Here is a 26,073-nt window from a genome sequence, read left to right as displayed (position 1 = left end):
AAAGATCTTGCGCCAACTGTCGGACGTTACGTACAAGATTGCACTGACAGGCGAGTCTTCAATGCCTCCCGACATAAGCAGCGATGTTGCTCACATTGCCAGACTAAAGCCCTATGTACCCACCTTAATTGATGCTCCATAACCTGCACCAGGACGGAGCAACCGCGCCGGGAGAGTGATGTTGCGGGGAAGAGAATGGTGAAGGTGTCTCGAGAGAAGAAGGGCGAATACTGTGGCGGCGGCTTGGACGCCATTTATATCTCCCGTAAATACACACCGGTTTGCATCTGTGTACCTGCCTCGTTGCTGAATCAATATTATGTCATATTAAAGATGTTTATTCTCTCTCTCGCTCTCTTATGTCATGAGAATTCGTCAATCGACTCAGGCCATGTACGGCCAGCATAAGTGAAATGTTTTGTTTAAAAATGCCTTATTTTAGCCAGTCTTCACTTATGCCTTTCTGTATGGGCAACCACGAATAATCAGAATGATGAAAAGCTGTGACTTGCATGAAAGCCGGCTAACAGACTTGTTTGTAATGTGTCACGGCCCCCCATACTTATAAAATACTTCACCAAGCTTAAAGTCCTAAAGATAACGTCTCTATATATTTTCAGAATACTTTGCATGCAGCAGGTGTTCGTTCGGTTTTGGTTGCGATTCGAAGACAGAGCTTAAGAACCGAGTTCACTGTATTGGTCCACACAACTCGTGATCTTATTTTAGGCACAAATTTCCTATATGGATGCAGTGCTACACTTGACTGTGGGACTGGAGAGACTCTACTTCGGAGCACGCTACCAATAGCCATACTTTATGACTTGCAGACCGATCAAGCCGGCATGATTTCGCTGTCCCAAGACGTGTTTCTGCCTGGTTGAACAGCCATGTTTGTTCCCGTGTGTTTTACACGTGTCCGGATGCGATCATGCAGCGGTCTTGTCGAGCCATACCATAATAACACAATTGAGAAGAATGTGTTGGTGCCTCAATCAACGGGCGTGCTATCTTGTGGACATTCGACGCCTCTACGGAGTCTGTAGCCCTGTCTACCGACGTTAAATTGGGAGCATTTGAGGAGCAATCAACAATGGGCGTCTTCACACATCAGTAGACCATTGCCCAACTATTTGTCTGACTTGCGGCGTGTGACAAACAAGTCGTTGTCGTCTTCCGAGCCGGACGCGCTCCAACAAGTGCTTGCCTGCTACACGCCAATCCTTGATTTTGCTCAAAGCAAGCGTTCTCGGATGTTGCCGAAGCCCGCATGCACCGCTGCATCAATACAGGGCAAGCGACTCTCATACGTCAGAAACCCTATCGCGTATTTCCCACGGAACGAGAAGTAATCGCCGAACAGGTCGACGACATGAAGCATAAAAGCGCTACTCAGGAGTCTTGCACGCACAGCAAACATGAACACATCACACTCGATGACCGCGGACATTCGTTGTTAAAACGCTGGCGTGAGGAAACACGGCATCAGCAGCGAGTGAAGTGACTTCGTGCTGTTGACTATCGCTTCAACCCAAACTGAGCGCCGAGAACACACAGCACGCACTAAGCTAAGAGCCGCCGACGCACCTAGATTGTGATGAAATTGGACTTGACAGGACTTGATGAAATTCATCCAGTCCTGTTCCAGTTAGTTCTCACTGTTCTATAGTGGCAAAGGCTTCATGCATTGGTATGGAAAATATGGAATGACTGTGGAGAGCGTTGTAGTGACTGAACAAGTGTTACTGTAGGCCTTGGAAGATACGAAGTTGTTGAAGGTTTCTGCTGTGTTATTAGGACGATTGCAAATGGTCCTTCAAGAGACTATTTTTTTAATCATTGCTCATTGCTCTCTTTATTCAGAAATGCTTTAATTATTTCCTATTGCTGCTTAGACTCACTGCCAGCTTGATTTATTTTGGACTCATGGCATTCTCTTCTTGCTTTCTTTAACAGTTATTAAGTATATTACAGCAAATGATGTAACGAGACTTTAATCGGACGTTAAACGGGTGTTTTCCTACCTATCAACAGCGGTGCTGTTTAAGCTCTTCGTTAGGCCGCGTAGTGCGAACAAAAACGGTGGGCCGATCCTGGAGGTAGAGAAGAAAGGGTCCAAGCGCAATGGCACATACCCCTGTGAATTAGCGAAGCAGTTTAAGCTCGAGGATGTTCCTTCGAGTGTACGCCGCAAAACCTCCGCCTGGCGATGACGTCACCATGCACCGCCTACCAACGCTTCGCCCGCAGCGCCGACCACGCCGAGCCTCGCCACAGCTGCCTGAGCCGTGACGTCATCGTGCGCGCCGCATCGCTTCGCCTTAACTTTGCCGAGCGATGACGTCACCACGCCCTGCGGAGTGGTTGCCGCGCCTGCGCAGACACGGAGCTAAGCCGTGATGTCACGGCTTAGCTATTGACCCTTTTCGCGGCGATCCCGTGGGCGCTGCCATGTTTGATCACGTGGTGACGCGTCCATTGCTTGCCTTAACTGCCTCCGTTGCCTCCTCGTTTACAATGGAAGTGTATGACGCCGGCGCGGCTTAGAAAACCTCTATTTTCGGAGATATCGTAGACTGTGACTAGGTGGACGACACGAAGCTTTGATCACAGCTTCAGAGAACATGCAAAAGCGCTTTCGGAGCTGATTAAGCTATGTCCAAACGGCGCAAGCAGCGTATATGGTGATTGTTCTAAAAGCGGGGCTAAATATGTATTCCAAGCTATCCAAGCTTTCCGATTATGAATTCAGTCAGGATTAGTGTGTTTTGTTCTTTGTTCTTTATTCGGCAAATATTTTGAAGCAGTGGCTAGTCAGTTTCTGACTCCGTGAAGTTCCTCGGTGCGGCCACTATCTGATTATTTTCTGTCTAATCGCTCGCGGGTGTGCTCAGTTCCGATATATTTGTTCTTTCTGCTCACAAGACTTGAAACATAGCTGTTTTGTACATTGTAATACCTTGTAGCAAATATATATTACAGCTAGTAACTCGATTACTCTTGTGGACCGTCACGAAACATTCAGCTTCGACCATTCGTGCTCCATAGGTGTAGTCCGTCATTTATTGTGCGTACACAGTGCGCATATATTCAAGTGTGCGCCCATTCACTTATTCTTGATACGTCGGCGATAGAGTGGGCGTAAGTTTTCCTGCCTTTGGCACAGATATGTATAGATAACGTGCGCGAAACTTACTATGACAGAAAGCGGCACTACTCCCTTTGTGATTGTTTAACGAGTGGTACTCACTCTTGCCGAAGTTCTGGGGATGAAGCCCTTTCTTTGAAGGTTAGCGATACAAGGCTGGCGGATGAGCAAATTTCTGTATCCTCGAGGAAAGCCGTACATCACGAAGTTCCGGTAACACGTTTGGACAGTTGCAGCAGCGGTTGGCGAACTTGGCCACACAGATTCATTCTATTCCTTAACATGCTAGTCACTATTTTTGCAGCCAAAGTCTTCAATCAATCTCGCATGATTGGAGCACAGTGTGTTAGCGAAAACTCAGTTGCATTTCCGACAGCTGATCAAGGTTGAAGCGGTAATGGCTTCGTATTCGTGCGCGGTCGCTGAGGAGAGGTATGGCGCGCCGCAGTGAGCGCCATCTCGTTTCTCTAAAGCAAACTACTCCGCGAAAAGGGTCAATATATCCCATGGGATATATAGCCCCGCGTCGCCACCGCGGCGACACCAAAACCCCGCCGTCGTCGCGCCGAGCACATCGCTGCGAAGATGGGGCGGCCGAAGAAGAGCGTCACTCCCGAACCAGAGGAAGCGCGGCACGAAAGCCGCCGTGCCGCTACTCGAGAGCGAGTGAGACGATTTCGGTCCGATCCCGAGTATCGCACCGCCGAAGCAGCGGCGAAACTTCAGTTATTCGCAGAAGATCCGCAGTTACGAGCCCGCGAAACCGAGCAAAAGCGTTTGAGCGGCCAGAAGCCTCGAGATAGTTTAATGACCGAGTCTTCGTTGCTCCTTGGGCTGACAATGATTCCTGGGTGATATTTGCTGAGTGGCTATGGTGTTGGGGCTGCTGAGCACGAGGTCGCGGGATCGAATCCCGGCCACGGCGGCCGCATTTCGATGGGGTCGAAATGCGAAAACACCCGTGTACTTAGCAGGTGGTTCAAATTCCCAGAGTCGCCCACTACGGCGTGCCTCATAATCAGATCGTGGTTGTGGTACGTACAACCCCTTAATTTTTTCCGGGGTGATCTTGCGCTAAACGTGGCTGAGTCTCGAAGCATAACCTCGCAAAAACTTGGCCGCACCGAGATAAAGCTAGGTGGGGTAGCCAGCTTCGCTGTTTGCCCAGTCTTCGCACCACTAGTGTGAAGCTGCCTCTAAGTTTTAATACCGGTTGTCTTTTTTCGGCATATTTGTCAGTAAGGAGTCATTCAACCATGGGCTGTGGGAGCTGAGGTTCTGTTTTGAAATTTTGCAGCAGTAGTACAGAAACGAGAGATGATGTGTATCTGCTGTTCTGCTTTAGTTTGGACTCGGTGGGCGATATCCAAATCAGTATCGCTAACATGACATCCTAGTTTAGTACCTACAGTTTTCACAATGGCAGTGCAAACTTCACCTTTCGAGCATGGCATTCCTTTTCATTCTAAATTATTCATCCGGAAGTATTGTTCCATCTCGGAAACGAGCTTTGTCAGAGAATCATTTTGCTTTGTTGCTTGCTGGTAGACGTCAGACTTGCATTTCCTGCTCGGAATTCTTCAATTATGGCATTCAACGCATCGACACCTACCACCAGCTGAGCTATGTCAGCCTGTAGTGCCAGTGCCTTAGGAGCCTATTCTTTTAATTTCATTTTGCACCTTTCAGCAAGCTTGTCTGCAAGCTCATCTAGCCTGCTTTCGTACCGTGCTTAAAGATGCGCAATCATTTTCGGCAGTTCAGCGACAGCACAGTAGTCATGGTGAAAGGCTATCGACAGTACGAAATACGCCATTTGTAATAGCAGTAATGGCAAAACAACGTCCGCGAAACCGTGAACAAGGAAATTGAAATATGCTTACCTGCGAGGTGAACAAAAGCGTTTAGCTGCCTAACAGATTGCCGAAGCTGCTACTGTCAAGTGATGTAGGGCCAGTGTGACAGTGCAGTTTTAAGCGCGTCAGGGTATCTGTAGTCCACGGATTGCTCCGCGAGGCTGGCCCACATACTCAGTGAACGCAGAAAGCTCTGGTGGTCGATACAAGAAGACAAATCCCCATGGAAGATCACGACGATAAATTACTTACCCTGTATCACTGCAATGGTAACAAAAGTATTTAGCTGCAGAAGCAGAATGCAGAAGCTGCTGCTGTCAAATGCTATAATGCCAGGGCGAACGCCCCTTTTAAGCGCGCCAGGAATTCTGCAGTGCACGGGGTCGGTCCACGCAGCCGGCACACACAGGCAGTCCATGCACTCAGTGGACGTACTCGAAGATCTGGCGGTCCATCCTAGAAGGCAAATCCACGAGGAAGATTACGTCGCTAAATGGTTAGCGCTGTATTACTGGAAGGTGAAAAAATAACGTTTAGATGCCGAAACAGAATGTCGAAGCTGACGCTGTCAAAGTTACTTCCCATTACTGGCAGCGGCTGACCGTCGACGTAGCGCATTACGTCTAGACATGCCGAATGCTATCAGCGACGTAAAACACCCCCATCAAAGCCAAGCGGGATTGCTATAATCACTTGAACCGCTTTGTTGATCGTTACAGCAGATAGGAATGGACTTCTTGGGCCTTCTTTGGCGTCAACATCGGGAAATAAGTCAATAATCGTGACTACCGACTACCTTACGCGTGTTAGGAAGAAGAACGGCCATTCGCTGTGCTGGTGCCACTTCCATGTGTCTTTGTACCGCGACGTCCCTGCCTCTTCATTTGTTAATCCACGCATGCCTCAGTCGTGCTGATCCGGTGCACTTGCTTTTCAGCACGCACCGCTTACATCGCCGCTTACATCGCCGCTGTAGACCCTGTGTCTTCGAGTTCTTCACCGCACCCCTTTACCACATCCGACGACCGTAACCTTACTCCGACTTAGTGTGACGGGCTTCTCCGTCTTCTTCATCAATTCCGAGCTTCATTTGATTGCAATACTACTTTTTTGGGACTAGCAACAGCTGTCTCCCCCACCATGCTCTCATGTTCCTCTGCGGCGGCGACCTTACCAGGTTTCGGCCACAGAGAGGCAGGTTATTGACGAGCAGGTGACCGACATGCTCACTCGCGGCGTTATTCAGCCATCAAGTAGTCCATGGGCTTCACGAATCGTTCTTGTTAAAAATAAAGATGGTTCCATCCAATTTTGCGTCGATTAGTGTCATTTGAAAAAAGATCACGTGAAAGGATGTCTATCCCCTGCCGCGCATAGACGTAGGGTGTAGAAGAGTGTAGGGTTGGACGTCGATTCACGGCACGGGAACTAGCTTTTTTAGGGGGGCCTCAGGCAATTAGGAAGGAAGATTAAGTATTGAATGTAGCGACACGCCAGCAAGGGGCAGAACAAGACCGCAAGGAGTTAAGAAAAGACGCACATAAGATAACAATAGATGGTAAAATTGGTTATATAAAATGCATAGTGGTTGCAAGAAGGAAAAATGGCTGGAAATTGAAACTCAGTTGAATGACGAAGCTATTAACGTGAACGCCTTGACGCCATCTATGAGATTTGGAACAGCCGCCTGTTCTTGACAATTTTGTGTGGGAGGGGCGCAACAGAATGACTGAATCAAGGAAAGGTGGAGGCGTAGGCTTGCTAATTAGGTGAGGTATGAAGTGGCAAATGGTAAAAAATGCATGTAAAGAGTATTTATGGTTTAGCGGCACATGGTAAGGCAGAAAGACGTGGCTTGGAGTAGCTTACCTATGGACAGGTAGCGATAGCAAAGATAAAAATAAATGAATAATTTATGCATTATAAGCGATATTAATGAGTTGAAGAAATCGGGCCTGCTGATATTATCAGATAGGGAAGCGGACATGGAAGATTTAGGCAGATATGCTGATTACAACGGTTTTCTAGTGCTGGATCTGTGTAATGAACAGAACTTTATAGTAGTTAACAGGGAGAATAAGTGTCATGGACAGGTAACGTGGCAATGCAGAAACAGGCAGTCATGTATCGACTACGCCTGTCTCAGAAATAGTCTACGAACAACTAGGACAAATGATAATGGACGAAAATGGAAAAAATGACCTGGGTAGCGATCATAAACGTCTAACCTTAAAATTTGGAAGTGATACTGAAGCACATCACGACGCAATAGCTTCAGAATTCCTAAAGAATGAATGAAAACCAAATATCAGAGATCGCAAAAAAAAACATACGAGAAGAAAATTGGGGCTTTTCCTACCACAGTCTGGGAATATAAGGAACTGGTAGATGTTATGCAGCAGCAGATAAGACAGACACGGCAAAGAAATGCTGGATTACAAAGAGGAAACCATGTAAGTGGTTGAACAAGGAAATAAAGCTAGCTATAGAAGATCGTAAGCAGGCGTCTAGGGATCATTTGATGATGATGATGATGATGCACCTCTGTCATGGCTCGCACCCACTAAGGGGGATAGGCCAAGAATCGGGCGGCAGTGGGAATGCTAAAGAAAATTCATATTTTAAAACAAGAAAACAAGAAACGCCAAGTAAAAGACAAAAAGACAGATGTCGCACTAACCAGATTAGCACGCGAGCGAGCAGTCAGGCTAACTGAAAAAGGTGAAAGTGAAGAGTTGTTACAATCAGGGGGGGGTAATATTAACAAAACAATTTGGAGAAATCAATTTAGGTGATATGAATGCATCTGATGTGTAGAATACAAATACAATAATTAGCAGGGTAATCGTTTTGTTTCAGTTAAAAAATTAAATACTGCGCAACACACGTCTCTGTGACTATAGCCTAGTGCTGAAGCCCCCAATGATAACAATACTGGTATGTTTAAACCTAATCCAATTTTGTAAAGTGGAGCTTCCAGTAATAACTTTCTGCGGTGTGAATATCGTCTGCATGATAAAAAGTAATGTTCTATTGATTCAATTTCCTTACAGTTGTGACATAGAGGGGACATCGTGAGACCAGCTCTATGTAAATAAAAATTCAATTGCGGGATGCGACAGCGCAGTCTGGTGTAAGTAACTTCCAACTGCCGAGAAGAGCACCACTGTTTATTCCAGCAAAAATCGAGATGCTGAAAGTCTGGAGATGGTTTCAGCGGTAAGTTGCTTAAATCATTTTGCAAACAAAATTTTCTGTATCTCGATGCAGTGACGTAAGAAGTGTCCGGTAAAACAGGGATCAAAGGCTCACTTAGAGACGTTCTTGCTAATAAATCTGCCAATTCGTTTAGATATAAACCGCGGTGGCCAGGAACCCACAGCAAGTAAATTTTTTGTAAACTTTTAGGGACTAAATTGTGAAACAAGCTAAGGCGAGCTGCATTCGTTTCCGTGGAAAGCGACACACATACCGATAGATAATCTGTAACTACGACAGCTGTTGATTGATTTGCAGGAAGTTTTTAGGGATCATTTAGAAGCAAAAACGTTGGCATTTCACGAAGAAGAGGTGCTCTTTAGATGCACCAAACACGGAGAAAATAAAAGGGTGGTGAGTGAGCTCGTGCAAGAGAAAATTAAATGCACAAGTGAACGTTGGGTGCATACCAATAAGATTCTGGAACCTCGTAAGAGCACTAGGAGCACTCCGATTTTTTTTTTGCACGAATAACGTGCGGCCAGTCCACCGAATTACAAAGAAAAAAAAAAGAAAGCTTTGTTAAAATGCCAACGACGCATCAGGTCTGCCTAATTTCTTCCTTCTTTTTTTCAATACCTGATCTCTTTTCCCGGTGCAGGGAAGCCAACAGTACGTCTGGTTAACCTCGCAGCCTTTTCTTGTTTTCTGTTCACCTTCATCGGGGTGAATATCCAGTAGTGGGTAAGCCTCACTGCCCGGAACAAGAACAAGGACAGCGATGCACGACTTTAAGGAACAACCCGTGGCTGCCACCTCTCTGGACGCCCTCAAACCACAGAAGAGTGATGATCACGGTTCGATGACGTCTCCAAGACTTCGGGCCAACAGAGTTCATGGCGAGTTGTCGCCGGTGAGTTTTTCCCTGTTGGCTTTCCCACATAGGCATACTTCAGCAGCCATTTAAGTAGAAGAGAGGGGGGGGGGGGGGGGCAGGAAAATTTGGAGGACGCTTAAGCTTCGCCTTTAAGAGTGGAACGCGATAGCGTTATCTGAACCCGTTCGCATCGCATTTTTTCTTTATGAGTAGGCTTCATTGCAACCCACTACGTGGGAAAGCCAGCTTACAAAGACCAAGCTTACACTGATCCCCTTAGAGTCCGCTTCACTTTTAAACACAAATGCATTGCTGGGAAGACATTTCTACAGGAGCAATTTAAGCCGTCTTACATAAAAGTGTGAAGGCCCTAGGACTTTTTTATTGTTTTATTAATTGTTTGCTGTTGCCCCGGGGCGCGTGCGTGTCCAAAATTTAGAAAGTCTCGGTTTCCAACATTCCCCTCAATGTTGCCTAGAACCAAAGTACAGCGAAACACCATCAGAATTGGAGGGCGTTTACGCTTCGCCTTTAAGAGTGGAACGCGATAGCATTCAAAGATCCCTGGCTGCTTATCAGGCTTTTTAACGCGGATAGCGTTTAGGGCCCCGTGTCGCAGAAAATCCGGCGTCGACAACCGGCGTGTGATAGCGGGTGGGGGAGAAAATAATCCAGCCACATCGACCGCGCAGGTCCTCCACGTGGTGTAAGGTTTTGGTGAACAACAAATTAATTTCTCACAGTCAGAAAAAGGGTAAAGTACAACTTTAACATTCGGCGTCGGATTCACCGTCGGATTGTTTGCCAATCGGCGTCGGATTGTAATTTGAATGTACGAGAAAACATAATTCTGCTACGAAGAAACTCAAACATGTCTACCAGACCAGCGCGCGTCGGGGCAATGGCAAACAATTAATAAAATAATAAAAAAGGTGCTAGGGCCTTCACATTTTATTATAAGACCACTTATACTGACCACTTATATTAAACGTCTTTCAAGCAATGCATTTCAGCTTAAAGGTGAAGCCGACTCTAAAGGTGTCGGTGTAAGCTTGGTCTTTGTAAGTTGGCTTTCCCACGTTCATGGTTGCAGTGAATGAAGCCTACTTGCCGTATGCGAACGATGCGATGCGAACGGGTCCCGATAACGCTATCACGTTCTACTCTTAAAGGCGAAGCTTGAGCGTCCTCCAAGTTTTTCTCGTATATTCAAATTACAGTCCGACGCCATCTCGCCTGTAAGTTGTGGTTAAGTCGTACTTTGTGATTTTTCTGACGGATTTTACGTTGAGAAATTCGATTTTTGTTAACTAACGCCTTGCGCCACGCGGAGGGCCTGTGTGGTCGGGGTGGTTCGAGATTATGTGGTTCGGCATGATTATTTCCGCCAGATGCCGATGCTTAACACCTACACCGACGCCGAAGCTGACGCCGACGCCGGATTTTCTGCGACAGGGGGCCCTTAATGCTATCGCATTAAAATTCGGACACCTGCGTAAGAGACACTACCAGCCGCCAGCCTGCGTTGCAGCCTCGGCCCAGTAATATCTCGTGAGATGAGTCGTCAGAGAACAGGTAGAAATACGGGATAAAGTTCGGGCTCTTTCTTTCATGGTTCTGTAATGGTTTCATCCGTAGTGTAACACGTGCAGCTCTTGTCAAAATGACTTGAAGGTATCGTTACATTATCGTCATTACCATAAATTACCTCCACATCCGCCACACAGTTGAGCACAAAACCAATGCACCAGGCGCCCCTTCAGCCGACGTGCGCCCGCACTTCATCAAGGAACGCTACGCGGCCACAGAAAACGCGCTCCTGGAGCGGGCGCCGGCAAGTGGTTAACAGCAATACGCGAACAGACGCACTTAAGTGCCACTTATGACGTCCTTGCAGAGTAAGGCCAGCAAGCGAGGCATGGACCGAGAGCCATACAATAGTGCAGAAATGCCGCGCTAGAGAACACGCACTTTTGGTGACATGCACTTTCTATATGCACTGTACTCTCCTTCATCAATATTGCGGCGAGATACAAGGTCATCTTTGGTTATCATGTCCCAAACGTTCACGCGCTTGCGGCCACTGGCCCTCACTTGCTAAACGTAGAGTGTTTCGTACGTGAAAAATAACAAAGCGATTACTTAGATAAAAGGTTGTAGCGTTTTTCGACGTATGTCTGTGTGCATGTTGGTCTAAATAAGGATGAATATGCAATTACAGTAAGAAGGATGAACACAAACGCTCAGAATTAGGCGTAATAAGAACTCAGAAATACTACGCACCTCATGAGGTCTGGTCGATAGACATGGTTTTGGCTCCAGTAGGAACAAAGCGTAAACGTGTCAATGAGCACGACGTTTCGCCAGTCATCTGCATTCCATTGAAGATGGGGTTGAGGGAACGCAAGCCTCTTTGCGCTCGCCTCATTGTAGAGGAGCGGCTTCTTGGCAGCACTTCGGTTCCTGAAACCTGCTTCGAAAAGCCGTTGCCGCACCAGTTCTGTGCTGACGTCGAAGTCGACCGCATCTCTGACCTGGCCAGCTGTCATAAAAGAATTTTATTACCCTTTCGCGCGGGCGAGATTGAGCTACGATCGTCGTCTCCCCTCGCACGCTTTCACTCGCACATGCAGCATAGGGCTCGCGGCGACGATGCTATCACCCTTGGACTTTATACGGAACCTCACGGCGACGGCGACGACAGAAATGCGCCTGGAGTGTCCATATAATTGCCATCGCAATAAAACATGATCAAGTCAAAAACATTCGGCAGAGACACTTAAGACTGCGAAAGCATTCCCACGCATAGGCGTGTGGGAATGCACTGTTTGTAAACCTCGGAACGTCATGAACGTGACCATTTTAGACACTCATGACATGGCGCCACGTCTTCCCATTGGCTGCGCCATCACGTGCCCGATGACGCACGCACTAGGCCACACCTTTAGTCAGCCAGGTGGCTGCGACGTGACGAGTGCAATGACGCATTCACTAGGCACATATTTAGTCAGTCAGAAGCATGGAGCCGCCGTGACGTCGGGGAAGCGTGCTCGTCTCGCCCCCGGAGGCCCAGGTTTGATACCCACCCAGATCAAAATGCACCAAATTTTCTTTTCAAAGCCATTAATTTACTTTGTTTGCAGGAACATTCCTGAGAAACTTGAAGTAAATCCGAGTATTTTTGACGTGTTCTTACTCTTTGCGCTATCGGGTATCATCTTTCGGTCACTCTGACTACGACGGACATGTAAGGGACTACGACGGCGTAAGGGACATGTAATGCTTTCGCATTAAAACATATGAGTGCAAGAACAGCAACGTCTGTGAGCGTCTCTCGACTTCCTCGACGCTCCTACTCTCCATGTGGCTGTGTAAGGCTTTCATAAAAACACCGCATATCCACAACGTTAATGATGATGAGTGGGCGAAGCACCGCGGGATCATTCGGGTAACCGTGAATCCCCCGTACATTGCCCCCTCGAACATGCAAATGAGTGACAACACATGTGTACAGTATATACAATGTTGTTTTATTGGTTGTATATGGTATTGAGGTGCAGACTTCGTTTTCCCTTCATTAAGACTGCCTTGTGATCAGTGCAGCAGCACGGCGACGCCGGCAAGCGGACGCAGAGGCGGCGAGAGCGCGGAAAGCGGCGGCAAAATGCCGGAAGCGTTCTCTACCTGAGGTTAGTGGCGCCGATGCTCGGTTCAAGCGCGAGCTTCGCAAGCCCTCAGCTGCGGGTCCGCTTGCCGGCGTTGCCGTACTGCTGCAGCTTTGCAAGCCCTCAGCTGCGGGTCCGCATGCCGGCGTTGCCGCTTTGCTGCAGCTTCGCGAGCCTTCAGCTCCAGGTCCGCTTGCCGGCATAGCCGTTTTGCTGCAGCTTCCCGCGCCCTAGACTCCGGGTCCGCTTGTTGTCTGCGTCACCGTGCTGCAGCAGCTTTGCGAGCCCTCGACTCCGCTAGTAAGTTGAGCCGCCACTCTAGGCCTTTCATCCCTAGCGGGCGCGCCGTTATCAGAAGCGACCGTTATCATCCATGGCTGAAGAGAGAAAGAGAGCGCGCGTCGGAAACGAGCGACTATGTAGCCCTCGTGCACCGCATCGCCCCTAGCGGACTCCATGCAAACCAGAGCTACGGACGACGACGACGACGACGAGGGGGGGGGGGGGGGGGGGGACAAGGCTCGGCCCTAAGCTGCTTCGCCCCTAAAAATGAAAGAAAAGGGAACGGACAGCAAAGCAGAAAGCACAGGGGGCGATTCCGCCTAGCAGAACAGTGCAGCCGAGGAGACTTGCCCTGGGCGCGTACTCTTCACGATTTCGCTCCGTTGCGGGGCGCTGATCGGCTTTCCCGTCGACGCTCGCGTGATATCATTTCAAAATTGCAAGGGTATCCATGTGCAGCGTGGTGGAGCGCTCGCTGCTCTCATCTTCCCGGCATGATGACGGTGGTAGCTGGCGCTAAAGTATTCTTATGTAATACAGCGAGGCATTTGTCACGATAAAGAAACAGGTATGAAGATAATCATGCATCCATTTTCAGCACGATATTGCGAGAACAAATCTGTACTCTCAATTTCACTGCAATCTTTATGCATTATGTACATAATTTATAACGCACATTTCATGCATTGCTGCGTGCAATAATATATGTCAATATAATCGTACCCAATGTTTTATTACTAATTTTGGTTCTTGCGTTGTTTCCTACACTGCCGAGGGTCGCCACGTAAAGGGTGTTAATTGGGACCTTCGTGAAACCATTGCGGCTTTTAGTCCTGGCCTTTCCTGTCAAATGAAGAGTAAACTTGATTGACTGATTGATCTTCGTAAAGGCCTTACCGTCTTTGCCGGCAACGCGAAATTCAAGTGCTCATATCAGCAAACAAACACTACTGCTCGTGTTTCTTTGCACCTGCGCCTGTGTCCACGTTCGCGCCTCTTGTAACCACGGAATCATTCCAACTAGCCCGATGGCAGTGCTTGTTAAAGTGCCGTAGTGTCCGCCCCATTTATCATAGCTAGTTGAAATTGCCTATTTTTGATTGTAAATAAACAAAAAAAATATTCGACAAGTTTGTATCACGGCGCTACAAGTATTCTTCGGGACCGCGGTGCCTTTTATATTATGTGCCACACTTCGCTGTTTTGCTCTTCTAGCACATACGATCAGATGTCGTGAAGCACGATGAGCGCATTTATCGTGGTCACGTGCGCGTTATATTAGGAGAAGCAGCATCTGCACACGCTTCGCTGCCCACTTGAAGCTCCCGGCGCAATTGCCGCGCTCGTATGCACACAGATTGTCACGGAACGTTATTAGAGTGATAGCTGTACTACTCCAGGTACAAACCCAGAAAACGTCTGGTTCCGTAAATGTGACCTTCAAGCTCAACCAAGGTCAAACTGGGATTTGGCCCACCACTACCGGCGGCTGCTGCGTACACCGCGTGGGATCCCCTATCTTCAAAGCGATCTGCGATGTGTACAAAGTGCGCTGAGTGCTTGTAGCTTCGTATGCGTTTTGCTTTCGACACTTAGTTCGCGTTGAGGCGAGACGCAGCATAAAGGTCAATTCACTCGCTTATTCTGCCGCGCCGAGCAACGTATGTGTGTTGCCTTGAGGTGCAATTGTAGATGCGGTAGTTGCTGACGGCGCCGAGTAGCATCTGTGTCCTTTCCCAAGGCAAGCAATACCGTGCTACCGCTCGACAAACTTGGTTTATCCGCGTTATACCGCGGCATTTTTTTTCGAGAGCTGCTGGAACACTTTCAGCAAAGTGTCAATCTTGGGCTATTAGCTCGGATGGTGATATTTCAATGTTCCGAGCAGCGTTTTCGACATCCATGGTTGCGTACAGCTTAGGCAAAGTGAAGCAGCAGTTTAGAACTAAGAAATCCACCCACCAGCGTTCATAAACGTTTCCTTCATTGGGCGCTAAAATGGCTTAGGTATGAGAACATATCCGAGCAGAAAGTTCATAATGTCACACTGACTTGTGAGCGTTGCGTTTTGGTACAGTCTACTACAAGAAGTTTGGTATTCACTTCCACCGCCATCAACCAAACATTCCGCATGAAATATTGAGAGTTAGGTTCTTGGAAGAACACTTCGCCAGTATAAAACAATTTAGTATAAATATCGTAGTTCTTTCTGTTCCATTAAAAACCCGTGATAATGTTCTAGTAACCTACTTGACGGCTACCTGCCAATGCCGGTTGGGTCATCGCAATGACACGTATTACCACTACAATGACCCACAACAGTTAACGCGGCTGGACATCTTCGAAAAATTTCAATTAACGCAAAGCCTGGAAACATAGCCGCGAGCTTAAGGTTTAAACCTGCAGCAATTCTCACGACCTGCACAGTGATCACTTAAACTAGAAGCGCCAGCACGCATTAACCGACCAGTAATCCATATTACTCGCGGAGTCCCCTGTCTTTCGTGACCGGCTGTACAATTCTGCTCCAGCAATCGCCTACCATGGCGACGCAGAGCCTGGCCGATGGCTCCCGCCCCAGCCAAGGTATGGCGGCGCGCGGGCGTGAGACGGCAGCCGTCGACGAAGCGTTCCCGACCACGGCGTCGGCCTTGTTCGCGCCGCTGCTCAAGGGGGCCCGAAGCCGAGTGTACATGGCCGCGGCGTGCGCCGTGCTGTACCACGCGTACCTGCTGTTCGCCCTCATCCGCCACTGGTACGCCGACGGAGGTCCCGACTTTTGCCGCCTCGTGTGGATCCTGGCCCTCGTCACGTTGATCGTGCACGTAGTCCTGGTCGGACGTGCTCTGGCGCAACGCATCGCGCCTAGGATTTTCACTACCTCAGTGGACGCGCTGCACTTGGACAAAAGGTAGGTCCCGGGGAGCCACAGGGCGCCTGTCCTAATGGACTGTCTACCGCTGTGACACTGCTCGCAGTCGAGAAGCAGCGAAGCCAATGAAAGCATAGGTGTGTAGACTGCCGGTATAGTTGCGGGCCATCTACCTTTATGTCCATGCATTGCCGGCTGGCCAACGGAGCAGCATGTAGTCGTTCTGACCCCGGAAGCTTGCTGTTTCCCTCTAAGCCCGCACCCGGCCGATCACCATCTTCGTGAGGCGACATCGAGGGCAGACACTATTTGCGCCTCTACACGGAACTGTTTAAGTGAAACGAAGTACAAATTATGAATGATCAATGATGGTTGACTTTGTGAAAACGAAAATTTCCTTCAACTTATTCTTTATTAAGAATACAAAGCTTATCGTAAATTTAACCTCCTTGGTTTCTCGCTCTTCTCCCTCAGGGCACATTCTTCGTGCCAGCATCTCTCACACGCAGCCACCGATGGTTCCATATTTTATCTTTCATTATTTCACCTTTGCTGCCCACTGTCGCTTTTTCAACTAAAGGTCCACAACCGCTGATACCCTAGCTGATACCCGCCGGTTTTTCCTGTCTATATACAGGGTGTTTCACGTAACTTAGGCGGAACCTTAAAAATATGAAAATACCACGTAGCTGGACAGAAACAAGGTAATGTTGGGGCCGTATTCTGAAACGTTCCACTTCGGCGATATTTTGCTTTTCGCTTTCAGGCGCGCGCTGATTCACTGGTTGAGACAAACCGGAACATAAGTCGCGCCACCTAGTAGTTCCGGGTTCCGGTGTACGTCATTTTCACGTCACGGTGTCAGTGGGTGCTCCCGGCATGTATTGAATAAACGAACACAGCTGTGTCATACTGCGACAGATACATTCGAAAACAACACACCCGAGCCGCTCTGCACTCGTACGGTGCGCCCTCTCGTGTGTTTTGCGAAGCGTTCGAGAGCGCGTGTTGGTAGTGCATGCAGACGTCAAGGGTAAGCAGTCGGTTGACTTACTGAACGCGACTATCGCCTAGGCGAATTATCGCCGAAGTGGAACGTTTCAGAATACGGCCCTTGTTTGCCGTCGCTTGGAGATACTCAGATTACTTTTTGCAGTCCGCCTAATTACATATTTAGTCTTAATTAGTTAATCAACTTCTCAAATATTTTAATTAGGTTAAAATTGTCAATCAGAAAATTCTAGAGCAGCATGTAAAACATCCGATACAGATTTAAGTTGGTCCGTACGTGCGGCATAAAAGTTACTTTCGAGCGTGAAAGAAGCCCGCGAATACGCGCAAGATTTCCGCGCAACTGGCCGCTCGAGGCACTTTGCGTGTCACGTGCCTCATAATCATATCTTGGTTGTGGCACGTAAAACCCCAGAATTTACCTTTTTTTTTTTACTTTGCGTGTATTCGCGGGCTTCCTTGCTGCCGTGAGGATGGTGATTAAATCGCGGCAGTTCCTTTGCAGGGACGGCAACGTAGGAGCACTTCATAGTATAGTGCTCACGCAGTGACGATATTAGGCACACCATGTTCCTGACGATATTAGGCACACCAGCCTGGCTTTAGAAACATAAAAGCGCTTGGTGGGACAAAAAAAATATACGTGCAGATTTCTTATTGCATGAAGCCACGTGCTTTGAGCAGTAATAATAAATCTCGGGCAGTTTAGAGAAAACGCCAGTGTGTGAGTAGTTTCGACACACTGTAATGTAGTTTAAATGTGCTCTGGGCACAATGTGCAGAAGTAGCCATAAGAGGGAATGAGAGTATCCCCATGCACTGGCTTCCAAGACCAGCTGTCGACCAATTTTACGGTGGACGTATTGTTAGCGAAAGCGGCAGTCAAAAGAAGAAAAATAAGTCCTACTCGCTTGCAGTGGTGATCCAACTTTTCGGGAATTCGGTCCCTCGTTTGCTCACAAAAGCGAAGAGTCTCGTAACTTTTTATCGCCCGCAACAGTTGCGGATCGGGTGACGATTCCGAGTCATTCCTCGAACGCAGGATGCCCGTCGTACGGGTGTGTATTCTGGTGGTCGGCCTGTGCCTCCTGGTGTACGACGCGCGTGATCACCTGACACGGCTGGCGTCCTTGGGTGGCATCCTGGTGCTGCTCGCAATTAACTACCTCCTCTCGCGCGACCGAACGAATGTGAGCGCCGCACAGTCAAAGCTCCACGCGTAGAAGCGGGCTCTACAGCCACTTCACGCTCCGAAAAATAGTTACATGCAGCTGGTACAAAAACAAACAGAAGTAGCTGCAGTAGATTACTTTGCATAGGAACTATTAAAGGGAACTTGCTTCACGCTAGTTCAATAGACCTCCGGGTTAGACCCACGTGACCATCGAGGGCGTGTGTCTCGGCGGAGCAGGTTCGCCTGATCGAAGGAGCATACCTGTGAGAAGACCAAACCAATTAGCCTATTTTTGCGTAAGTAGCTCTAAACCTACACGTGTTCGGGATTTTGGGAGCGTACTTGTCTTGGGAACGTATTTTGTCTGCGCTTCAGAGGCACGCTGAGGGCCAACATTAGATTAGCTGCAGTGTCGAATAAAGGTTCAGATAATTTCGTCCTAAAAGGTCTTCTCATCGTTAGCACCTTCTTGATTCGAAACAGAGTGACAGACGTGCCAACCTGTGTCCTTTATATTAGTAAAGTTCTCACTGACAGGGTACTAGAGCGGACAGAGGGAAATAGCATCCTTTACATTTTTTCTTTTTTTACTTTGCCCTGAGCAAACGCTTTTCATGGGATATGTAGCACTCAATCAGCAGCAAACATTCAACAGCAGAAATTGACAAGCGACAGGGCTAAATTTTATACTTTTTCTGTAACATTTTTGTGACCCGTTTTGACTGCTTCATGCACTCGTCTGAATAAGCTTCCCCAAAGCTTGTACCCCCTATGTTGTCCTTTTCCCATCACACAATTCATCCGAGGAAACGAAAGAACGAGAATTTCTCGCAAACAGATTTCTTTTTTCTTTTTTCGTAATACTTGAGAAAACATCCGTGAAAGCGCAGAATGAGCCCGAATTTGTAAACTTTAGTGTAAAATTCGTTAGAATTGGCAGATATGCATTCATTTGTTTACAGGCGTACATGTTTACTGGCGAGAGGTGCTCGTGCAGGTTCCGTGGATGGTGCTGGCACGTGCCCTAACCCTTCAGTACGCTGCAGCAGCGCTGATGCTGCGCTGGCAGGCCGGACGCACTATGGTCGTGTGCTTGTCGCAGCACATCGCGCGTTTCTTCGACCACGCCACAGCAGGGAGCAGTTTCCTCTTCGGGTACCTGGCCGAAGGCACCAACATTTCCCTCAATAGCGGAGGCCAAGTCACGATGCTGCCGGAAGGGCGGAACAACTCCACCACGTTGTTGCCCATACTGGCCTTCAGCGTGAGCCCACCGAACGTTAATTGCTGTTTTACTATATACGACGGTGATTTTATGGCTTGTTAGCGCCGTTGGCGTCATGTTTGGCACGGTATCGACTGCTATGAAGCCAACTAGACCCACCGTCGGCTCCGCTCAGTCGAGCCTGCCACAGCTATGCGGCAGCGTTGTGGCTTCCACTACTGGCGCGAGTGTTGCGCACACAGGCATTAGCTTTCTGCTGAACAGCTGTGAGCATGCCACAACGTGGCCAACGTCAAACTGAATTTATGTAACCCGTTTGCATACCGACTAACGCCGACTCTTTTCTTTCGTTCTCTTCTCATGTGTGCACGAGGTGTGACGGTCTGACAACTGGGGCTCTATTCTGGACATTCCGCCATTTTTTTTTCGAGGCGTGACGTAGGCGCGACGCTTACAAAATGGCGCTGATGGCCCCGATTTGCTTTCGTAATGTGACGCAAACTTGACATTTCGCCTAAGAAACTGAAATGGAGAGCAATGAACCTAACGTTCTTCATAAAGCAATACTGTTTTACTCCTCAGTAAAAATAAAGCAGCTAGCTCAAAGCGGAGGGTTATTCCGTCAAAAGCGTCTCTCGCTTTCGTCGTCTGTTGCGTACAAGCCATCGGTGGGGCGCCACGTCGAAGACGAATGTGGCGAGAGACAGAGACAGCGCACGCCCGCCACCTAATACAGGGCAACCCTGGGTGCTTCATGTGCTATGCTTAGAAGGTACTAGACATTTTTATGATAACATCTGACATTTCCCCGCACGCAGGTAGACGACCAGTTGTTTTTCTAGTAGTACATGCACTTCAATTGTTGGTTCCCTACAATTCTATATTCAGAGTGTAACAACGACAAGAATTAGTCGTGCAAGTGAAAGCTGTTGGCTTACTATTAACGCGAGAGTGTTAAGGGCCCCCTGTCGCAGAAAATCCGGCGTCGGAGTCGGTGTCTGTGTAAGCATCGGCGTCTGGCGGAAATAATCATGCCGAACCTCGTCATCCCGAACCAACCCGACCGGGCGGGCCCTTGCGTGGCGCATGGCGTTAGTGAACAAAAATGGAATTTCTGAACGTAAAATCTGTCAGAAAAATCGTAAAGTACGGCTTAACCACAACATACAGACGTGATAGCGTCGGATTGTTATCTTAATATACGAGAAAAAAGCCTGGTAAGCAGCCAGGGATCTTTGAATGTTATCGCGTTACACTCTTAAAGGCGAAGTTGAAGCGTCCTCCAATTCTAATGGTGTTTCGCTGTACTTTGGCACTAGGCAACATTGAGGGTAATGTTGAAAACCAATCCTTTTTAAATTTTGATCGGGCCCCATGTCACAGAAAATACGGTGTCGGTGTCGGCGTCAACGTCCTTCAATAACGCTATCACGTTCCACTCTTGAAGCCGAAGCTTAAGCGTACTCCAAGTTTTAGTTTTGGTTGTACGGGCGCGCGTCTGGGCTAAGTACACCATGCAACAGTGATAGTTTTCATGTAGGAGGCAGGCAGTACGAGTTGTCGAACAAGCGTTTAGTTATATATATGTATATCCCCAATCTGGGTGCAGGCTATGCCGGTGATCTTCTACGTCGGCTTCTGCGTGAACGCGCTCTACTACTGGGGCATCATGCAAGCCATCGTCACTAGTCTCGGAGGCTTCCTCAACAACGTAGTTGGCTCTACCGCCTACGAGTCCATGTGCGCCGCCGGTAACATGCTGTTCGGACTGGTACGGGAGCACTGTGTTCGTATAAGTCTAGTCTAAAAAACAAAAATTATTTGCAGCACAAGAAAGGACACTAACGCAAGCACAGAATGACCTAAGAAAAGCGCTTAGTAACAACTGAACACACTACACAAAGCAGCAAATAATAAATACAAAAAAGCGCGATTCTACTGCTGTGAAGGTGGATTACCAGCGAAGCAGTTTAGCACGCGACATAAGGTGACACAAAATTTAGATCCGAGGTATGATCAAATTTTATTTCTCTTGAGCGGCGACTACGGTCATCGCGAAGACACACGCGCACACAATTTTATTTTGATCGGCGGTCTTGATCGGCGGCATACATTCACGTGGAAGACTATGCCGCCACCTCAGGGAGCCGGAACAAACTAGAAACGCGCGACGGGACGGCCACGCGGGGAGCGCAAGGAAACTATAGGCACGCAAGCGCTTGGAAGGACGACAAAGGGAGCTAGGGCTGTGCGAGCGTACACATGGCCGACGCGGGTCACACAGCGAGAAATCGTTTAGAAAACCTTATTATCTACCTGATAGCCTGCTGATTTTGAAAACGGTGCCTATTCATAACTAATCTACTGAAAATGCATATAGAAGTGATGGGAGGTATAAGCTTTTGCAAAGGATGAAGCGATCTTGCGTCAAATTCGGGAGCTGAGTTTTGGCACACGCAGATCTGTTGACGGACACGAAAAGTACATAGAACCGCAGCCCTAGACAGTTTCGCTGTAAAGAAAATATGCAGATCTGGCGGACATGTTGGAGTCTATGTGAAGTTAACATTTCATAGAGTGGTTACATAGGTGCTATTGCCTGTTCGACTAATGACGTTGCGTACAATATTGCTTACTTTCATCCTATGCATGCAACCTGAAGTCGCGTCAACGGTTATGCGAATGCACCGCGACGGTCACAACTGGTGCATTCCTTGTGTCACACTATCGTAAACACGTACATTTGATGCTGTAGCGGCAGCAGGATTGGCGTGGCACAAATAAAATATCACACGCTCGCAACCTCACGAGCTTGGGTGCTGCGCTCGGCACGCGCCAGCACACGAAAGTGTTCGCCATGTTAAAGCCTAGTCTGCCTGTCTACTCTCTCCGGAGGTCTGTCGAGACCTACGGGTTCGCATTGTCACACAGACTTTTATATCATTTGTGTTTACTGTCGCACATACCAATTCTAGAAGATTAGCCAACAATGAGCAAACACCTAGTGGCACAAGCCGAATGGTTAAAGCATAGGAAATAAAGTAAATCAAAGAAGCCGCCGAATATAATGCGCTCTTTTATTAAGAGTTCGGTGTGCCTTATCGATGCCCGTGAGCAGGCATTACATGAGCAGGTTTTATGCTTATTAATTTGTTTATTATATTACGCAGTACGGAGGTCCGCTCACTTTCATTATACTTTGGTGGTCGCTTTACAGGGTTTTTAATACAAGTCCGTTTACTGGTACTTGCATTCGGAGCATATACAGGGTGTCCCAGCTATCACGCAGCACGATTTTAAAAAAAGAGAAACGGAGATTTGGTCAAGGACTCTTGTCTGAGAACGTCCTAGACAAGCCTAAGGAACGCGCTAGGAACGCCGTCACCCGTGGACGCCGACGCGTCCCATCCTCCGCAATGCGCTAGGAACGCCGTCGCCCGTGGACGCCGACGCGTCCCATCCCCCGCAAGTAGCGCCGTTCACAGCTTCGCTGTTCTACTATCTTCACGGATTGGAAGGGTTGGTGATTTTTTACAGCGAAGCTGTTAACGGCTCACTGTTCGATGGTCGCGTCTGGCAATAAAAAAAAAACTCTCATTGGCCGTATATGCTGTATGTGCGAGTGAAAGCGCGTGAGGGCGAGGGACGCGCGCTTTCACGGGGAGCGAACGCACGGCGGAGAGCAAACGCGACTTCCTAGTGGAAAGGGAGCGGTGGACGAGGAGGGCATCGAGGCACCCTAGACTGTGTGTGTGCGTGCCCGCTCTCCCACTGCGGCGCATGCGCGCAGCCCTGCCGACCTCTGCCGCCTGTGCCGAGAGAGATTGTGGTTGTGAAGAGGAAGAGGCGCTATTTTCTGCAGGCCTTTAGGGAGCACGACTCAGAGCCTTTGGGAAGGCGCGGGGGATATAAAGAAGAAAGAAAAAATGTCACAGTTTCGCCCTAAGGGCGAAGCAATGAATGCCATAGCAACACAGCACTGTCATACGAAGTAAGGTGAGCGGCTTTGCTAGCAATATGAATTGTAGTAAACATGAGCTGATTAAGTAAGCCTGTGTGCTGCGGCGTAAGTAGACCGACATGAAGAGAGACTCGATGACCACGAGAAGGCGCGTGTGAAACGGTGGTGTTGATGAGAAGCGCTTCCCTTGGGCAGCGCGTGCGAAGGGACACACCTGTAGCGCTGCACTGCCGATCCGGGCAGCATTGCATGTGTAGCGTGCGTTGGAAAATGTGGCCCGACTATTACTAACTGAATGAACAAGCGTGGTGTGAGCGCGCACAAACAAACATGAATAGATTATACTGAATGACTGCAGACAACGACTGTCAAAACGCTGGCAGCAAGCGCATACGCCGCAGCGGGCGAAGGTACGTGCGGTCTATCGCTTCAACGGAAACTGAGCGGCGAATGCATAGCGCATAGAAAGGTCAGAGCCGTGTGGAGATAAGAGACGGTGCTGGCGAGCGACGAGCGCGGTTGTTGGCAGAGTAGAAGTGCGCCCCCCCCCCCCCCCCCCGCTCCCTCCGGCGCTGGCTTCCCGCTTCCTTACTTGCGCGTGGGAGATTGAGTGCGTTCGCTCTCCGTGATAGCGCGCGTCCCCGCACGCTTCCGCTCGGGCATACGGGGCGCGGCGAAGATTTTATCTATACGGAACCTCACGGCGACGGCGACGGCGTCGCCGACGGTAGAAATCCGGTTGAAGTGTCCATATAATTGCTATCGCAATAAAAGAGAAAGAAAAGCTTGTGCCGCGGACTCTCTCTGGACTCTCGCACTCCTCTCCCCGAACAGTGTCGACAACGGCGTTTAGCCGTTCCGTCACATGGCCAGCGTTTTGACAGCAGTTGTGTGCGGTCACACAAACGAAGCGCACAACTGTTGTCGACGGCGGCGGTGTTTTGCCCGCGTTCGCACCGAATGCGCGCGGCGTTGGTGACATGTTTATGAAGAACGTGCCAACCTTTGCCGTACACCCTATGGCGGTGTACCGTAGCGACCATAAGTCCATGGTCCCTGTGGTCACTAAATAAATGAAAACCACCGGATCACATATATTTCTCATTCTTTAATAGTTCAAATAACCAATTACACCATCACATCTTAATAGTCATAATTGGAAATACATAATTCCCACCATAGTACAGCTTCGCTGGTCTTCCATCTCCACCCCAGTGGAAGGGCTGACAATTTTTTAGAACCGCTTCCAGCTTCCTCAGAGGCAAAATAAATTCTATTGAAATGAAAGAAATATGCACAAACCAACGAATACGCGAACAAATCCATCTCCCCCTCCAAAAATTATATACTCGTAGTAGGGACTGACATGCGCATGTTGATGTTTATAAATAATTGATATATGCATGCCATGCGTATATAAAATATGCGACTGTAAAAGGTGGCATAAAACACTTCCAGACTTGCACATTTTTTCTAATCCCTACAATTCGTGCTCTCAAAGGCAAGAATATAGATATGACCTTATCAAAGATAGTGGAGGATAATGTATGTGTAGAACCCCCTCTATTCCGGCAACGGGCCCCCATGACTGGAAATCGATAGCGCTCTCTTGCGGACACTCAAACAGCGTATGCCGGGGCGTTCCGACGGCAACATTGCACGCTATTGTTCGGTAGTACGTAAGATGAACCAGCGAGTACCTATAGGTGAGGGCACAATACAGAGCAATACTAAATCTTTTTTATTCCTGGAAAGTATTTCTTTTCGAGAAACCTGTATTGATTCAATTGCTAGAAAAATGCTTATTATTACTGGAAAAATGGACGTCCGAACTCTGTTTATTCAATTTCGCCCCACAACCTCAGCTCAGATACGTCACTGCGACGTCTCAGATGTTAAAGTATTTTCGGGAATTTTGGGGCAGGCCAGCTCCTTGAAACTTGCTGCGCTGAGTCTTCGGTTCCTTTGGAATGCGGAGTTGTACCGAGTATAGATGTAAAAATTCATGACGTTCCAGTGAGCTGACGCGGGAGCTTTGGAGTTGTGTCAGCCAGTGTCTTTCGGAGTTATGTCAGCTAAAGTTATGTATTTCGATATTCTGTCTTTCTTGCTAAGTGCGCCCTCACTATGTGAGTTTCCATTTAGGTTTTGCAGAACAGCAGCTTCCAAATGCATCACTTAGCCCAATGCTCCTAATTTCTAACAGCCTAAACATCTCGGACACCGAAATACGCAAGAACTGCAGGAACACGACGCGCCGTTCTTGCCTCTTTCTGTGTGCTGCTTTTTTTTTTTTTTTGAGCTGGTAATCATGAACTGGTACCACCTTGGCCAGTTTACCAATCCTTTAATTTTAGTGCTTAGCACTTCCTTTACAACCTGTCACTTCACCACGTAGGAGCAGTCTGCGCTGATGCTGCACCCGTACCTTCAACACGTGACCAAAGCCGAGCTGCACTGCTTCATGACGTCCGGCTTCGCCAGCATGTCCGCAGTCATGATGGGATCGTACATAGCCCTCGGCGTACGTGGCCACCGTTTCTTAAGTGTTAGAATGCAAAACATTTTCTTTCATGACACCTACTCCACCTTGAGGATTTCCGCAGAACGGATTGGCCATATTCTGTCCCCCGCATTCTAGAAAGTTCCTCCAATCAACATTCCACCTCAATAATGTGGATGTGGATGCTATTCACTGCATGCTTAGAAGTATTCAAGCTCTTAGACTGGGAAGGCTTAGGAGAGAGAATCAACGGCGAATATCTCAGCAACCTTCGGTTTGCAAATGACATTGTCCTATTCAG

The 26,073-nt window shown here is 48.4% G+C and overlaps 1 protein-coding gene across 1 annotated transcript in view; it reads left to right on the top strand.

The window, feature by feature from the left end:
• The first annotated feature begins 8,953 nt into the window (after positions 1 to 8,953).
• LOC119455505 (sodium/nucleoside cotransporter 2-like) overlaps positions 8,954 to 26,073 on the top strand; it is a 79,110-nt gene continuing 61,990 nt past the window's right edge. Inside the window, exons 1-6 of the mRNA XM_037716915.2 lie at positions 8,954 to 9,115; positions 15,558 to 15,937; positions 17,952 to 18,099; positions 19,081 to 19,347; positions 20,918 to 21,079; positions 25,668 to 25,793. Coding sequence (XP_037572843.2) covers positions 8,984 to 9,115; positions 15,558 to 15,937; positions 17,952 to 18,099; positions 19,081 to 19,347; positions 20,918 to 21,079; positions 25,668 to 25,793 — 1,215 coding nt within the window. The 5' untranslated portion in view covers positions 8,954 to 8,983. The remainder of the gene's footprint in view (positions 9,116 to 15,557; positions 15,938 to 17,951; positions 18,100 to 19,080; positions 19,348 to 20,917; positions 21,080 to 25,667; positions 25,794 to 26,073) is intronic.

This window comes from Dermacentor silvarum, chromosome 6 (genome assembly GCF_013339745.2).
Source record: "Dermacentor silvarum isolate Dsil-2018 chromosome 6, BIME_Dsil_1.4, whole genome shotgun sequence".
NCBI lineage: Eukaryota > Metazoa > Arthropoda > Arachnida > Ixodida > Ixodidae > Dermacentor > Dermacentor silvarum.
This window is presented reverse-complemented; position numbering and strand designations above follow the sequence as displayed.